Source organism: Electrona antarctica (assembly GCF_951216825.1).
Source record: "Electrona antarctica genome assembly, chromosome: 3".
Taxonomy (NCBI): Eukaryota; Metazoa; Chordata; class Actinopteri; order Myctophiformes; family Myctophidae; genus Electrona; species Electrona antarctica.
The window spans coordinates 12,726,470-12,744,495 of NC_136808.1; the positions used below are offsets into that span (position 1 = coordinate 12,726,470).

An 18,026-nucleotide genomic window follows, 5' to 3' on the forward strand; every position below is an offset into this window, starting at 1 on the left:
GGTTACCAACTCTCCATCGCTCCACTGCTCAAAAGCGCCACTAGCGGCCTGAAACGGAAAGACGGTTAAATTTGGCCTCGCTCTGAGTCTGAATGAACAAGGAGGAAGTAAACCATTTTTTCGCCATTTTGAGAAGACACTAGACCAGACCACCAGTGACTGAGCGCTTCGCCTGCTGCCAAAACCAAACTCCGTCGTGAAGATATGCCGTTTTAAAATTTTTGCCATATTAACGATACATATTGTTGTTTACGCCCTGACTGTTGCAATTGCGTCTAGACAATTCCTCTCCCAGCCCAGCCATGTCCACCGAAGTAGCAGCCGACCAGGTAGGCAATGGGGACGCTTAGTTAGCAAACATGCTAACTGAAGAGCTATCACATTCAAACGCTTCTAGCACTGCAGTCTGTCTGCAGGGCCTGCCTCGCGCCGCTAACGTTAGCTTGTTTAGCAAGCAAGCAAAGCAGAAATCTACACACAAGTGACTATTTGCTAGTCGGTTGTATCAATAACACCATGCAGTTGACTGTCTTAAAACGTTATTCCAAACTCTTATGACATACATTTGTAAGTTGGTGCAACAACACGTCGAAATACAGTAGTTGGCTAACCTTTCACCCACGTTAACTAGCTAGTAGTATAAACCACGACAACAGGAGGTTGCATGCACTATTGGAACTGTTTGTGAAATGCAACTGTTTTTCTTTAAACGTGTACTTTATAAACGTTGTTTAAATGCTGGTACGTCTTTTATCTCGCAATGGCCATGACTTGTGACCGATTTTCTAGTCTATTAAGCCCAAACCACCAAAAGGTCGGGTTGGGACAAAAGTGTTTTAAAGGTAAACCACACCATGTGTTTTACCTTAAACCGTTTTGTCCCATCCTGACCCTTTGGTGTGGTTTGGGCTTGGTCTCTAATGGTGATATCCTTACATGTTATCCAAGCATTTCAAGGCCTTTTTTTTTTAGCATGGATCAGTTTGTTGTCTTTGCCAGTTAGTCTTAAATGCTTGAAGTAAAGGTGCAGGGTGCAGCTCATTTTAGACTCCAGACAGGTCAGACTAGGACAGAGATTAAGAAAGCAGAACACATGTCTTTGATTGATTGAAATATGTATTAACAGTTTGCAGAATTACAGTACATTTCAAGCACAAACTCAATACAAAGACTGTTAATTGTGAGTGGACGACCCAATTAAGCATTACACTTGTTTACAAGAGGGTCCACCATGTTCAATTCATCAAAACATTTAGAGACTTACAAATAGACACTTCTATATAGTCAAAGAACAGAACAGGAATTCATCATAGAGGTAAAAAGGGAAAAGAAACATATACAGTGAGGGGAAAAAGGGGGGGTGGGGGATTCACATTGGGGGCCAGTTTCGAATGTCACATGTGAACTCATAACCTGAGACCACCTCGCGTCACCTGGCTTTCCCTGCTCTGTCTGTATCCTGATCCAGTCTAGAGCCCGCCACACATACACATGTAAAGCAGTGGTTTTGTTCAAAACCTTTTCATATCGAGGTCCATTATTTATTCGGCATTTGGTCCACACCGCCACGGGCCACCATTTGAGATTTAGCCCTGCAGAACCTAAACACACACACACACACACACACACACACATATATATATATATATATATATATATATATATATATATATATATATATAGTGTGTAATGCAGATGTTTAACAATAATTGAACTCTTGAGAGTGTAACATGAAACCATATGGACCCGAAAGGGTTATGGGTCCATTTGGTTTCATTTTACACTTGATAGTTGAATATCTATAATGGTCAATTTGGTTACCAGCTCTCCATTTAGCTGGGGACCACCTAGAACCCCCTCAAGGTCCACTGTTGGTCCCCGGACCACTGGTTGAGACTTGAGAACAGCACCATTTCTATATCCGTTATAGAGATCCAGAATCGATCAGCCACCACCACCAAATTGATCCTGGTCTATATTGCACCAATTCTCAGATTATTTTGTGCACTGACTTCCAGGGAGTTATAGGATTGATTTTTTAAATATTGGTGATTGTCTTTAAATCACTGAATGATTTATGGCCACATAAATATACATCTTATCTATCTCAACATTTTATTTTACATTATGAACCCAGAATAAAAAAAACGAGCCTTGGCTAACTTGGTTATTAACCATGTGCCCCCCCCCCCCCCCCCCCCCCCCCCAAAGCGCTCAAACTCAGACATTATTAAAATTTCAGCCAACAATCTCATTTGTTAATTTATGTATTTGTATGATTTTAAATGCCCTGTTTGTGAAGCACATTGAATTGCTTTTTGTGTATGACATGTTCTATATACCCTCTATATAAATAAACTTGCCTTGCCCCAAAGTCTGTGTCCAAGCTGATTTAATTGTCTGGTTTCTTATTGTCTCATCAGCTATACGGTTCCATGAGGAAAGTGGGCATTCTACTCACAATGGCATTTAAAGTGCATCTGTTAACTGTATATATTTCTGCCCTGTGAATTTGTTTTCTTGTAGGCTGCTGCAGCAGCAGAGTATGTTCCGGAGAAGGTGAAGAAGGCTGAAAAGAAGTTGGAAGACAATCCATATGACCTTGACGCATGGAGCATTCTGATTCGAGAAGCACAGGTTTAGTGACACAGGGTTGCATTCCTAGGGGTTCTATGACATTGGGAACCAGGGGTGGAGGGTGGGAAGGGTTATGGTTAAAAAGTACATCCTTTTCCATATAGGAGTGCTTTTATCCTTTTGATAACTAGTATAAATGTAAATGCATTCTCATTCTTCAGAACCAACCAATAGATAAAGCAAGGAAGACATATGAGCGTCTTGTCACCCAGTTCCCAAGTTCTGGCAGATTCTGGAAACTATTCATTGAGGCTGAGGTTAATATATTTTTATTTCTTTGTGTGCATGGCTGGGCATTTTCCTAACATGATCAACAATGTGACTTTCACACAAACAAAATGTTTCAAATGGACGGAGATTTAGAGTCACAATCCTCAAGTTCAACAAATGAGTCAGGACAGTGTTAAATACACATTGAATTTTGCTAATGCCTACAGATATCACAATGGAGATATGCAGCTGTAATTGGCAAGTTCAATTTAATGGGTTAAAAAAAATGTCTAAAAACATTGAGTAATCTGAATATGGTAGGTGAATTAAGGATTGTGACTTTAAATGCCAAGAAAGGGAAAATGAGCTTGAATGACTTCTTTAGAAAGTCTGCTTTTGTTCCTGGGTTTAAAAAAATATTATGCGCAGTTATTTTAAATGGGGTAAAAGTGCATTTGTTGCATGTTTGATCTGCAACAGTATTAAAACTATTTTAATAGTATTGGAGTGCATTAGCCTTTTATTCACTTGTCGTGTCTATTTATTGCCTCCTGTGTCATTTCTTTGGGGTAATTTTTGTTTAAAACAAATACACTATGAAAGACGGCTATGGTTGTTAACTTGTTTTGTGGCCAAATCACTATATTTTGCAACCAACTCACTTGAATCAGAACCCCCACACCACCACCACTAATTTTGTTTTAATGACAAAAGATTCATTCCCCCCCCCCCCCCCCCCCCCATCTTCTCACTCCATACCATCTGTTATTGATGGTGGTTTGCTTTTCTTTTGCAGTTACGCATTTTTATTAGTTTCCATTTACTGCATTTATTGAGACTATTCCCTAGCTGAAATTCAGAAACATAACTCGGAACATACAACAGTTTTATATTAAATGTAAATTCTCACAGGGTTGTTTTTTCTTTTAGCCATTGTTTGTATTCTGAGCATTGATACAAGCCCCATTCACTCCAGACATTTAGACTTTAGATATAGTCTAAATTTAGGCTATATAGAGTGAGGATCAGCTAGCACGTCTTAGAGATTGAATTTAAGTGAAGCTAAGATTTTTCTTTTTTTATTACAGGTAGGTCAGTGTAGAGCGAGATGACCTATTATATTCCTTATTTAGAGAAAGAAGAGATGCAAGACGAGACGGGGGTCAAATTCAAACACAGGTCATTGCGCTCACAGTCACAATTGGCATGGGCTGCACTAACTAGCTGAATACCCATGTTGGTACAGTTGGCTACTCAGTATCCTTCAGAGAAACTCACTTAAACCATCCTTTTTTTCTTTAGTCCAGTAAACATTAAATACTAGCTTTATCCCTAGCTCTGGTCCAAGCGGTAGGAGTTCCTCCATAACGCTATCGACTGCATTTTCCTCATTTGAACAGGATTAATTAATCTACTGTCTCTGATTGTTGAAAGCCTTTTCTCCACAGTGGGAAACACTTTTTCAGTAAAATCCACATTTTAGCCAGAAAATAACACAATCCACTTAATTGTGCCACCAACAGATGTGGTCTCACGGTGAGTGGTGAAACGTATTTTTACGGAAGTGTACACGCCGTGCTCTTGTTCAATGAGGAAAATACACGTTACAGTTAACTATGAAGGAGAACTTTAACGATATGGACCAGAGCTACTATTATCCCAACAGGTGTCAAGCAAATTATCTGCCGGTAACACCAGCACCTTATTGGAACCATCAAATGATTAATACCACAAGTATAACAGTCAGTTCCCCCTAATAGATTTTGTGCAAACAAGCATAGCACATGACCCCTTCCTTAACCACTTGACCCCTGCCTGAATCACCCCTGCCTGAAACCACCTCTCCCCCATCTGTCTACACCAAAATAGCCTAGCTCACAGCGCAGTGGATTGCGAGCTTGAATAGTTGGCCTGTTATGACATGCCCAGAATAAGTATACAGTCCTTGACTATGAAAGCCCACATTATTCTATAAATTAATCTAATGGAGTTAAATGGGACGATTCCACCATCTTTTATTCTAATTTATCTCGGATACAATTTGAGTAGAAAAAATAAATAAACGGCAATTGGTACCCCAGAAGACAGGATTTTCTTTATTTCCTCAGTTTTCTGAACCATGTGATGTGAGATTGCCATGAGAAAGAATATTAGACTTAAGTTCTGTCATTGCATACAGCGAGACACCTTTTTTCTTTTGCTGAAGAGACATTCGATTGCAGGATTAATTTCACACCAAGCTATGTTAACTTGTGTACTTAATTACTATTACAACTTAAGTTTTTCTTCTCTCTCAGTCCCGTCTTTGGATAATCTTGTTTGTCAGCCCTAATTTGATAGCCAACCTTTGATTTTATTTGAATTTGGTCAGTTATGCAATTTATGGAAGTGATGGTGTATTCAGCACTATCCAAGATAAAGACCAGTTTTTCTGCCCTTGCTCAGAATTGACTTGATTAACAACCTATTAGACTTGTTATTGAAAGAAATTAAGCTGTATTACCTGGTTATCTCTTGATCATAGTTGTGCTCAAGAAATGGAAACTTTTGGATTGCAACGATTCTATTTGCAGACTTCCAGCTGATTTATTTAAACCTAGTTTAGCATTTGGAGTAGACAGACTTCATTGTAGAGCAATATGCTTTATTTAGGCTCAGTAAGTTCCTTCCAATCCTCTTTTGGCTTCAAGTTATATAGTTAATTTTCCTCTTCTAAGAAATGTTGGTAGCTGCAAAGTTGCAAACAGCATTTGGAAAAGCTTGCATTGCACTGAGGCTTTTGTGTATATAGCAACCCCATGCTTTGCGGAGTGATTTGCTAACATTGTGTAACATGTAATAACATGTAACCATAGAAACTGCTTTTTTAATATTGCATCTGTGGCATTGCTTAATAAAGGCAGATTGATGGAATCAGTTTAATTCATATATACCAATTTAGCTTTCTCGGGGGTTTTACCTGAATGTTACTTCAGCTTTTGTCTGTGGTGTTTTGAGTACGACAGGCTGGTTTATTGTTTGACAAGCACATAATTTGTATCAGGAAAAAAGCATTTCCTCCAAAATACTCAACAGAGGGAGGCACTATTCATCTAGCTATTAAGATCTTGTGACTTTGCAATATGCATCTTGGATTTAATACAGCGTTTGAGGTAAATGTCAAACCTTTGTTGATTCATCTCAATAAATGGTCAAGACTTGTATTTCATTTGTGGAACTTCTTTTCTTTTCCATTTGCTTATTGGGGGGCCTGGTACATGGGCAACATTGTATGGCAATGTAACTAGGTATCAGAGATGAGGAATGGCAAATGAGGAAAAAAAACATGGATCAATGCCAGTTTTTAGACACCTTTTTGTTTGTCTTGGCTACTTGACTTAAAATGTCTTCCTGGAAAGGTTCTTATACTGCATTATAAGTTAGATACAGCTTCAAGCTGACCTATTTATTTTTTTATAGATACTGATATTGAACCCAACAGTATATGTAGATAAAATGCACTGTTTGTAGGTATTCATTTGGTTAACATGTCGAGTGTAGTCTGATTTGTCTACATTTCTGATGGTATATCTTCCAATAGTGGCTTCCTAAATACATTATTGCTTTGCTAGCAATTTAACGGGGTAACTTTTTGCAACAAGTGCCGTTTCTATTAATCGGCATAAGAGTGACAGCAAATCGCTGTGCTGCTACTGTGAGAGCTATCCTGGCCACTGAATCCACACGCCCCTGTCGCCCTAACCTGCTTAAATTGTATTGTTTTGTAGTGTTGGGCCACAGTGTATTAACATGGTTACAGTAGTTTGATGATTCTGCCCATTGGCCATCAGGTTTCCTTGTGGTTTTCCTGTGTGGTAGAAAAACAAACACTTTTCCTCTATGCCTTGGATAGTACCATAAGGAGGAAGCTGAGAAACGTGTATTCATGTAGCAATAACTTAGTAAGGAAACAACCTGCATGGAGGCTGTGAAGAGCTCTGTTCTTAAGTGGTGACAGACAGGAAGCGAGAGAGAGACGGGGAGCGACACAGCAAAGCTTGTCAGGATCGGACACGCAATGCGAAGAGCTTTGTTTTCTGTTTAAGGCCTACTATTGTATTCTACTCTGTTCTTTATTTCAAACTTCACACTGGATTTATTTCTGGAACACATCACGAGAGGTGTTTTTTTAATTGTGGGTTATTTGGCACAAAATGAAAAGAGAATAAACCCCTCAACATGGAAAAATTACATTTGTCATTCTTGTGTGAAATTCACTTTGTTGATCTTTTAAGGCTTTGTGTGTGAGAGAGTTTGCGAGTGTGCATGAATGCATGTCCATTATAAGCCATTGGTTAAGACTGTTGAATTAACCTGCATTTACACTCTTATTCACAGGTCAAGGCTAAAAACTATGACAAGGTAGAGAAGGTAAGTCATTACACCCTGAGTCCTCGTTAGCTACGAATATGAAGTTGCTCTGATCATCCAAACGTCTACAGCCTTTGTCACAGCCAGGACTCTCTCTAGTTTGTCACTATAATGAATACTGGTAGTCTAATGAAAGCTTAATGCTCACCCACAGAACACCTAGTTGTGTGGCCCACATTCATAATGATAATGAGATTAATGTCGGATTAGAACAGTCTTCTAAAACAGGTTGCACTTTAATTGATTATGATCAGAGTGCAAAACAATCTAAACGCCTCCCCCTACAGTTGAAACTCCTAATGATCCCGAAGCTCAAGTCAAATCTCAGATTTATTTGAAAGATAAATGGTGCATTAACTGCATTTAGAAAGATGTTCCTTTTTCCATATAGGTCTGCTTTATCTTTGTAGATTTAGTTTTTTCAGTTGGTACACTTAAGCATTATGTAATATATAACTGAAGTACTTACAGTCAGGACCCCCTCTAAAACGAGATGATGCATCTCAAGGGGCTATCCTCTAAATTAAATAAAATTTCAATATATAGAATGTTCAGAATTACAGCCTTCAAACCTAATCTCATGCTAAGGAGGGGCATGCTGTTAATGTAATGTAATGAAATTAACGCCAATATCCCCTTATATTAGTCATCTCATCACCGGTACCATAGTTTTTGAGTGTTTGCATTAATCTTAGCACCTTTCATACAAAACGTACAGCCCACAGAAAAAGCTAAAATACTAAATGCATTAACGAGCAATTAGTGGTGCACGATTATGAAATTATGACCGATCTCCGATTATTTGCAGGGTCATATCTGCCGAGACCGATTTCTGATATTATACAGAGGACCACAATGGAAACAAGCATAGGCCTGCTTGGCCCAAAGCTTGTTAATAAAGTATTCAATCAATCAATAAATAGCCTATACTCTTTTCCAAGTGTCTGTTTTCACAACTGAATGAGATGAGTACACAAATTAAATGTAGAAAAATGTAAAGTTTGTTTTTACTTCAGATTTTACATATTTGATTAGGCGTTTGTTCTTGACTAGAGGTACTGACACTTTTTACATTCAATTGTTTTTCATTTTGCTATAAAAATAATTAAATTATGGGGATTATTTTTAGACTGATACAGACTGATTCAGATACCGATATGTCATTTTTATGGCAGATTCCGATTATGCTACCGATTTATATTGTGCATCTCTACAAGCAATAATATATTGTATAAATTAAAGAAATTAATTATGAATACCGGTACAAATGCTAAAAAGAAGAATTTTAAGAATATATGTTAAAAGACAAGAAAATGAGAATCATTGTTAAATGCCAGATTAAGACCACTCAGGTTGTGCCTGTCTAGGGATTAGGCGCGATTCATACTCCTATTTTAGAGCCGAATAAAAGTCGGTTCGGCGCTGTAGAGCCTACAATGTGACGTCATTTGAGGTTCGGGGGGGCGGGTACCGTCCTAAAGTCGGCTCTTCGGTGCTACTGAAAATTTCTGACGAGCCGAAATCATTTCGGCACTACAGCGCCGAAACAGCGGTAAAATAGGAGTATGAATCGGCCCTTAGAATCCACCGCGATAGTGTCTAGTAGTATATTAAACACAATGTGTTGAATAGCAGGAGTAGGATAGAGGCGCCCTATGACCCATCTGGTAGATGAGCCAGAAGGGTACAACAACAGTGAGCACACAAATGTGTGGGATTAATTGGCATGACGACTAAATTGGGAGGAAAAAAGGAGGCAAAAACGAACTAAATGTAAATTTGGAAAAAAAAAATACATACAATAAAAAGATGACTTAGTATGATAACTTTGAATATCTGCAGTAAATCTGACTTTAATCAATCTCTTAACTTGAGACTGTCTGGAGGTATAGAATTTCATGAAACTTGGTAGGGAATAATCAGGATGCCTGGAAGAGATTAATTTATGGGTCGTCACAGTATGACAATTGTTGATTGTAACAGATTTTTCCTAAAATCGAAAGGGAATGCCCCGAAGGACGGATTATGTGCACATGTACAGGCCCTGAGCCAATGGGGGCACTTGGATTCAAAATGTCAAAGTCAGGCTTCCAACAAGCTTTAACTGACCAGATTGGACATTCCGTTCCAGAGATGATGGCCAAAACATCTTGACAACGGCCACTTAGGCCGATTTTTGATCGCCGATTTTCAATTAGTTTAGGCCATTGTCACAAGTTATTCTTTAACACATATATTAGATGTATATTTAACTATAGAAAATTGTGTTCAGTTGACATCTGTATGTGAAAGAGAAGGATCTAAACTGTATAGAGCGTCGCAGTCCCGCCCCCTACCAGGGCCCAGGAAATGATTATCCGTCGCCGGACTGCGACGCTCTCTAGAGGACATGAATAATGTATCAGGTCTTTTCATAGCACGTTTGGAAGAGGCATTTCAATTTTGGCCTTTTTCACATTTCTATCAAATTTTTCATTTTGACAAGGTCATGAACAAAACAATATTTCACATCACTGCTAACATTATACTAATTGGAATATGTTTAACTGTAGGAGGGAGACAAGAGGCTGAATATGCAGCTACCCACCAGGCATTGTCTCCCCCAGCATCCTGCGCAGCCAATTCACATAATTCACACACACCACCTCACTGCCACTGCTTGCATGCTGTGATTGTGTTTGATTATTCATTTAATCATTTTATATTATAGTTAATCTTTCACTGTCATACAGTCATTCTTAGCTTTCCGCGTTCCCCCTTCTAGCTGTTTCAGAGATGCCTAATGAAAGTCCTGCACATTGACCTGTGGAAATGCTACCTCTCATATGTCCGAGAGACCAAAGGAAAGCTGCCAAGCTACAAGTATGATTTGTAATTTAATCACCCTTGAACTAATTAGGGCGGCTGTGGCTCAGGAGGTAGAGCAGGTCGTCCAATGATCCATGGGTCGGCGGTTCGAATCCCGGCTCCTCCTGTCTACATGTCGAAGTGTCCTTGGGCAAGACACTGAACCCCAAATTGCTCCCGATATGCTGGTTGGTACCTTGCATGGCTTCCGCTGCAATCGGTGTATGAATGTGTGTGTGAATGGGTGAATGTAATGCACAATCTATGTAAAGCGCCTTGGATAAAGGCGCTATATAAATGCACCATTTACCATTTAATTCATCACTTTGTGTACTCTAGTCTCCACTCTCCAGTACATTTTATCTCAAAACTATTTTTGCCCAATAGAGAGAAGATGGCCCAGGCTTATGACTTTGCCCTTGATAAGATTGGCATGGAAATCATGTCTTACCAAGTAAGTCATATTTCTTTAGTCATCATGGCACTGTGAAATGGTGAAATATACAAATTGTATTTAGGTCACTTCTGTCACCTAACGGTTATTCTTTTATCTCACAGATTTGGGTGGACTACATCAACTTCCTCAAAGGAGTGTAAGCAGAAAATGCATTTTCTTTTTCTTTTTTTAATGTTTTTCCCCACTTGAGTGCTCTATTTTATACTTCATCATATGACAGTGTCACAAAGTAGCAAAAATATCGGATATACAAGGTCACAATGCGTCGCATGGAGGCTATTTTCGATATTTCAAAATATTTTATTAATTTCTTCGCATTTTTGGCTATGCCCAAAATACTGTTTTGTGCAGTGTTAATTTTGTTGACTAAGACTAAAAGACTAAGGTTTTTGATATTTTGTCTACTAAAAGACTAAACAATTTCAGAAGACTAAATGGCACTAAGACTCAAAAGACTAAATCAAAATCTGCTGAAAAGATTAACACTGAATTTCTGAAAAGTAACTGTTATGGCCTTACAAGTTTCCTGGCCGACAGCGACACCACTGTTTCAGTGTGATATGAACGGAGTGAGCCAGTGTTTCATTCTAGGTCCTGTCATTGTGTTTCCCATTAGTGAAGCGGTGGGTTCCTACGCCGAGAACCAGCGCATCACGGCAGTGCGGAGAGTATACCAGAGGGGCTGTGTGAACCCCATGATCAACATCGAGCAACTGTGGAGAGATTATAGTAAATATGAAGAGGTGATGGACATGGACGCCTTATTACCCATTTATTTTTATTGAATTTATACTAAAAAAAAGGCGAGTTTTTTTTCCTTTTTTCCCCCGATGCTGACATATTTTCTGAACAGGGCATCAATGTGCACCTTGCCAAGAAGATGATTGAGGATCGCAGTAGAGACTACATGAATGCTAGGAGAGTGGCAAAGGTGAGATGTATAGCAGTGGAGTGTCAAAAAAGAAATAAATCGTCTGTTTTGAACCTTAAAACGAATCTGTGTTTCGTTTGTGTCTTTGTAAATTAATCTCGGGACTGGTGTGTGTGTGTACAGGAGTATGAAACCGTGATGAAGGGTCTGGACAGGAATGCACCCTCGGTGCCACCCCAGAATTCTCCTCAGGAGGCCCAGCAAGTAGAAATGTGGAAGAAGTACATCCAATGGGAAAAATGCAACCCACTGCGAACAGAAGACCAAACCCTAATTACAAAGAGAGGTGACCTGTTATGGAGACTATAGACCGAGCTCAGTTAGCTCTTATCATATATTAATACAGTGGAAAGGCAGACGGATGTACAGTAGATTGTTTAAATTTGTGCAGGCAAGCTGAGGATGTTCCTGTAATTCACAAGGCTAGGACATTATATTAGAACCTGATATTCCTTGACATAGTTTATAGTGGTAGGACAAGACTGGGTTGGAAAATGGATGAATGATAAAGAATAGGCTGGATACAGATTGGCTGAAAAACACATCAATATGGTGGTCTAGTTAGTAGGGTTTGAGGGAAGCTAATTGGTTGTTTCGATTGTCAGTCGGTTGGTGTAGTTGGAATGAGATGGGATTATGGATTATTTGGGGTGACATGGGGTTGAGACTGGATTCTTTGGTTTAGAGTCCTGGTGCCACTCTAGGACTCTCAGGGGGGGGGGGGGGGGGATAGGTCCAGAATAGGTCCAGTCTATTTATAGAACTTGTCAACTTAAGCATGGTCTGATCAGTTGTGCTCCTTCCTCCCACACCTCAGTTATTTTGTGCTATATATATCGGTGCTAAGTGCTATATATATCGGTATACTACTCCTTATCCCTAAACTTACCATTTTGAAAAACATTTTAAAATGGTTCAAATAGCCAAACAAGCAACGTGTCGATGTAGATCGGCTAGTTGAACTATTTAAAAATGTAAAATGTTTTTCAAGATCGTAAAATAAGAAAAAGACGTTTAGGGATAAAGGGTAAGGGCGGCGTTGGGCCGGCTTAGCTGTCCAGTCACCTTCGCTGGTAATCCAGCATGACAGTGTGTCGCGGGTTCGAGTCCCGATCCCAAAAACGTTGCTGTTTCTTCCCCCCCGTCTCTCTCCCCGTTTCCCATCAACTCACTGTATCTATCAATAAAGGCAAAAAAAAAGCCCCAAAATATCGTCAAAAATGGTAGGGCGCGCCCAAGACGGGGCCATACATGTTTTAAGACTTGGGACTGGAGTTGGCCAAACAATAGCCTGTGACTGCCACAGTGAATTTATCCTGCTATATTCAGCGCAGCCATCTCAACGTTTGTTTGCATCTTGTGTTCTAGTGATGTTTGCCTATGAGCAGTGCCTTCTTGTGCTGGGCCACCATCCTGATGTATGGTATGAGGCAGCACAATACCTGGAGTCGTCCAGCAAACTACTGGCAGAAAAGGGGGTAAGAGGATGCCAGTAGATCTTGTAGCCCAGGTGTGACGTGTTACTATGGGTTACTATTGTCTAAATGAAGCATTACGTGAAACCTATTTTTTTAAATTGGCTTTTAGGACATGAACAATGGCAAGCTGTTTAGTGACGAGGCTGCCAACATCTACGAGCGTGCCATTGCGACTCTTTTGAAGAAGAACATGCTGCTATACTTCTCCTTTGCCGACTATGAAGAAGTGAGTGTCCCAACTACATTAATTTGGACAAACTTTGTCTAACAAATGCATTGGTAATTAACCCATTTAGGCCTGACCTCAAAATTTAAACGATTCTTCTAAATCCTCCAGTTTTCTGAAATAAATATTTTCACGATTTTTCAAAAATAGCAGACCTACAAGCTCGTAGCGCGCCACTCGGTGGCGCGCTATGAGCTTGTAGATCTGCTATTTTTCAATAGCTAAATCATAACATAATGTTTAAAACACCAAAAGGGATTCCCGCTCAAAATGGGTTAAGAGGTAAACGGATTTGTCAGTACTAATCCGTTAATCCTTCTGCTCCTCTCAGAGTCGTATGAAACATGAAAAGGTCCACAGCATATATAACCGACTGTTGGGCATTGAAGACATCGACCCCACTCTGGTCTACATCCAGTACATGAAGTTTGCCAGGAGGGCCGAGGGCATCAAAATGGGTCGCACCATCTTCAAGAAGGCCAGAGAGGACGGACGTACACGTCATCATGTCTATGTAACTGCAGCGCTGATGGAATACTACTGTAGCAAGGTGAAGACATAAATACTCCCTCAATCGGTTAATATGCTGTTTTATTATAAACCACTGTTAAACGCCATCTACTTCGTTGTACGTGAAATAGTGAAAATGGCCAATCTACAAGCTCACAATGCGTTAATGAGCTTGTAGATGTGGTGTTTTTGAATGGTGCAACCACTCCAAGGAACAGCAATGTCCGTGTTAACCTATGTGACTATGAGTACCGGTAGGGGCAAAAGTGGTGCTGTTGTGCCAGAAACAGGGGGGGGGGAGTTGCACCACTCAGTTCACACAGGTGTGATTTTTGCAGAACGTTTGCCTATTATGACATGCCCCAGAATTAGAGGTCGCCGCCGATCGGCAATTTGCCCGATCTGGAGAAACCAGAATCTTTTATACCATTTAAGTGGAATAAATGTCAATCAGATGTATAGTATGATATTGTTTTGCATCTTTGTGACAGACATAAACATTCTCCCCTTCCTCCCCACGCACGGTAACAGTTTTGATGTGGGTTTTGACATTTTGGAAATTTTCCCCTTACACACAAGACCGGTATCGGCCGGCCAATCGTGAGGAAAATCGGCCATCGGGATCGGTCCCAAAAAACCTGATCGGAGCATCTCTTACCCAGATAATAGGGATGCTAGAGTTCATGTGGTTTTTGTTTTTTTATTAGTCTTTAAATCCGTTCTTGTCTTTCTTCACAGGATAAATCTGTGGCCTTCAAGATATTTGAACTAGGTTTGAAGAAATATGGTGACATTCCAGAGTACATTCTTGCCTACATTGATTACCTCTCACATCTTAACGGTAGGTTGTGATCCACCCTTTTCCTACTGTAGTTTATACATACCCCAAGTAGCTGTGATTGTTGCTCTACATGTAGAACCTCTAGTGATATTACTGATAGATGGAGTGCAGAGAGGAGTTCTTACATCAATAGAGAATATGCGCATGCTTAAAGTGAATGGCACATCGAGTGGCAAAAAGTGAGTTTAACATTGTTTAACGTTGTTTAATGCAATCAGACTTTTCTGTGTGGATGTATGGGCTGTGGTTTGATGATGATGTCACGCGCATACCCTCTATACGTCAGAGTTCCAACTAAGTTTATTTGGTTCACTTATCTTTGTTTAAGTTGTGTGCCTATGGATTTTGCAGGAGGGTTTGTCTCCCAAATGTAAGATTTACGAGTGACTTTTCCTCCATCCTCTTTTCTCACTCCAGAGGACAACAACACTAGGGTACTGTTTGAACGCGTCCTCACCTCAGGAAGCTTGTCGCCTGAAAAATCTGGGTAAAGGCAAATGTTGAATACGTTTTTATGTGTTGAGAAGTGTGGTTGATATGCTAATCCTTGTATTTAATGTTGAATGTTGTTTTATTCACCCCCCCCCCCCCCCCTCAGTGAGATCTGGGCTCGGTTCCTAGCCTTTGAGAGCAACATAGGAGACCTGGCTAGTATTCTGAAAGTGGAGCGCAGGCGTTTCACAGCCTTTAAGGATGAATATGAGGGCAAAGAGACTGCCTTGCTAGTAGACAGATACAAGTTCATGGACCTATACCCTTGCTCTGCCAGTGAACTGAAGGCCCTTGGATACAAGGTGTGTACACGGCGTCCTTTGGTTTAACCCATTTTGACCTGAGATCAGATTCTAAAAATGTCTTCTACAACCTTTTCTGAAAAAGCTATGTTTCTATGTCAGTCGTTCTTCGATTTTTCAAAAATAGCAGACCTACAAGCTCGTAGCGCGCCACTCGGTGGCGCGCTATGAGCTTGTAGATCTGCTATTTTTCAATAGCTAAAGCATAACATAATGCTAACACCAAAAGGTGTTAAAGGCAGTTTAATAGGTCCTGCTTTTCATTGGGCTTGATCGTTTTTGTTTTTTGTTTTATTAACCCTGTGTCATCTGTCGTGTTTGTAGGATGTCTCTCGTGCCAAACTCGCTTCACTGCTCCCAGAGACGGTGGTGACCCCGTCTGCACCCTCAAAGGACGAGGCAGACCGGAAACCCGAGTACCCCAAACCGGACACCAATCAGATGATCCCCTTTCAGCCCCGTCACCTTGCCCGTATGTAACACCTCATTGTTCTTTCTTTCAACAAATCTGCCCTGCTTTATGATGGCTGATCATACCTTAATTCAGTGGTTTTCAACCAGTGGTCCGGGGACCACCAGTGGTCCTTGAGGCGGTTCCAGGTGGTCCCCAGCTAAATGATGGAGAGTTGGTAACCAAATGGACCCTTATAGATCTTTAACTCTTGAGAGCGTAACATGAGTTACGGCAAATTATTGCAACATCTGCATTGCTTAATTTACGAGAATAATTTACACAATTATAGAATGTAGAATAATTGAGTACCACAGACGAAAAACAGTCTAAGTCCAAATTGGACTTAGTCGAGACCAAGTGGCCTCGTTGTCCTGAACCCTTATCTATCATTTACACATTATGGATCAATAGTGTGGACTTAGACTGTTTTTCGTCTGTGGCATTAAATTGTCATTTTGATCAACGTTTGCCTGTTATCTCTCCTATGGCACTACATCAATACAGCATGGAATTGTGGACAAAATCTTATCCAACAATAACATATTCTAAGTCTTGGGTCTGAGAGAGGCTAAATGTCATCAAATGTTGGTCCGTGGCTCAAATGCTGAATAAATAATGGGCCTTGATTATATTAAACGGGTTGGAAACCACTGCCTTAATTGAAGGAAAACAAAACAACCTGAATTAAGTTGAGAATTAACTTGTTTGTCCTCACATGTGTGTAATTGTCTGTTGACCACAGCTCCAGGGTTGCACCCTGTCCCTGGAGGAGTCTTCCCTGTCCCTCCAGCTGCTGTTGTGCTCATGAAGCTGCTTCCTCCACCCACATGTTTCACGGTGAGTAGCTGCAACAGCCCAGCACGCAAAACAGCTGCATTTCAAGAAGCAAAAGCCATTGGCATATCCGTGTAATTTCAACCATTGGGCGTCTGTTTATTTCTGTCCTATTAGGGTCCCTTTGTTCAAGTCGATGAGCTCATGGAAACTTTCAGGAGATGCACACTTCCCGAGAGTAAGTTGGCTTTTCTCAGCCCTTTAGTTTAGTCCACTGGTTCTCAAACCTGTGTCAAGGACCTTATATTGTGCCAGGGACCACTGTACAAGATTTGTGTATAAGAATTATATACGAACTTGTAGATTGACTATTTTCAAATATCTGACATAGGCCTAAAGTGGTTAAAATGATACTATATGAACTCATTTTCCTGCGGGACCCCACTTTGAGAACCACTAGTGAAATGTATTCTGCCTTCATGTTACTTTGTGTCAGCCCCTGGTATAAAATACATGTAAATGTTCATCACCTTTTTCTGTTTGGCAGCAGTAGAGGCTGCTGTGGAGCTGATCACAGGCCGACAGCCCGACGCAGGTGGCGAGGGCAACGGAGCCATGGAGAACCACAAGTCACTGAAGAGGCCCAACGCCGACTCGGACGAGGAAGACGAAAAGGGAGCCATAGCCCCACCCGTACATGACATCTACCGCGCACGACAGCAGAAGAGGATTCGATGAACACAATCCCAAACACCCCACGGTGTTTGTTTGAACCCTGCAGGAATGTAATCCCTCCCTGGTGATCGTATCGGGTGAACATACCACATGTCTACATCTTCGTGCGTGTGTCTTGACAGAACCTGCTTACTGTTGAACCTTGTACAACACACAAACACACGCGACTTGTGTTCATTGTGGCTTTTTTCTTTTTTTTTAACTGGACAAGATTCTGTACAAAGTTTTTAATTCAACCCATTGATCTTGGCTCACAGTTGTTTTTGTGATGACAAAGTGCAAGTCCTTTTTTTAGGTAAACTGAGAAAATGTATTTCCTTCAAATAAAATGGGGAAAGAAACAAAACATTTGTCTGTTTTCATTTGAGTCACTTTTTATTCTGCATGTAAAGATATGTAATGATTCTGGGTTGAACATGGTTTCGGAGCTCCCTCTGGTGTTGTGCCTGTGAATGTCTTTAACATTTTTGAAGTAGTTTGACAGGTACATGGGGGTCTTGGTGGTGTAGTGTATCTTGTATGCCAGGCCCATTGTGAGTTGCTGTGCTGTGTTACACATCGTTATGTGACCTAGCCATGCACAGTCCATGGCACTTTGGGTAATAACATCATATCCTGTGTTTGTAAAACTAAACGACCAAGTGGTCCATTATGGGTTGGTTCCTGAGGTGGCCATCATCTAAGGCAACAAATTGTGTTGTGAGGGGTGCTTTTTATCATTA

The 18,026-nt window shown here is 40.5% G+C and overlaps 1 protein-coding gene across 2 annotated transcripts; it reads left to right on the forward strand.

Annotated features, from left to right (window-relative positions):
• The first annotated feature begins 51 nt into the window (after window positions 1-51).
• On the forward strand, window positions 52-17,644 carry cstf3 (cleavage stimulation factor, 3' pre-RNA, subunit 3). Of its 2 annotated transcripts, none has more exons than XM_079497594.1 (20): window positions 52-329; window positions 2,527-2,637; window positions 2,799-2,894; window positions 7,225-7,257; window positions 10,022-10,119; window positions 10,492-10,558; window positions 10,663-10,697; window positions 11,178-11,304; window positions 11,415-11,492; window positions 11,616-11,778; window positions 12,861-12,970; window positions 13,080-13,196; window positions 13,528-13,746; window positions 14,445-14,547; window positions 14,965-15,034; window positions 15,146-15,341; window positions 15,666-15,813; window positions 16,538-16,632; window positions 16,747-16,807; window positions 17,117-17,644. In XM_079497594.1, exons 1-20 carry the CDS (start codon window positions 303-305, stop codon window positions 17,305-17,307), a joined length of 2,145 nt encoding a protein of 714 aa, XP_079353720.1. In that variant the 5' UTR covers window positions 52-302; the 3' UTR covers window positions 17,308-17,644. The 2 variants fall into 2 exon arrangements, with proteins under 2 accessions (XP_079353720.1, XP_079353721.1); XM_079497595.1 differs by having other exon boundaries at window positions 17,120-17,644.
• The last annotated feature ends 382 nt before the right edge of the window (window positions 17,645-18,026 follow it).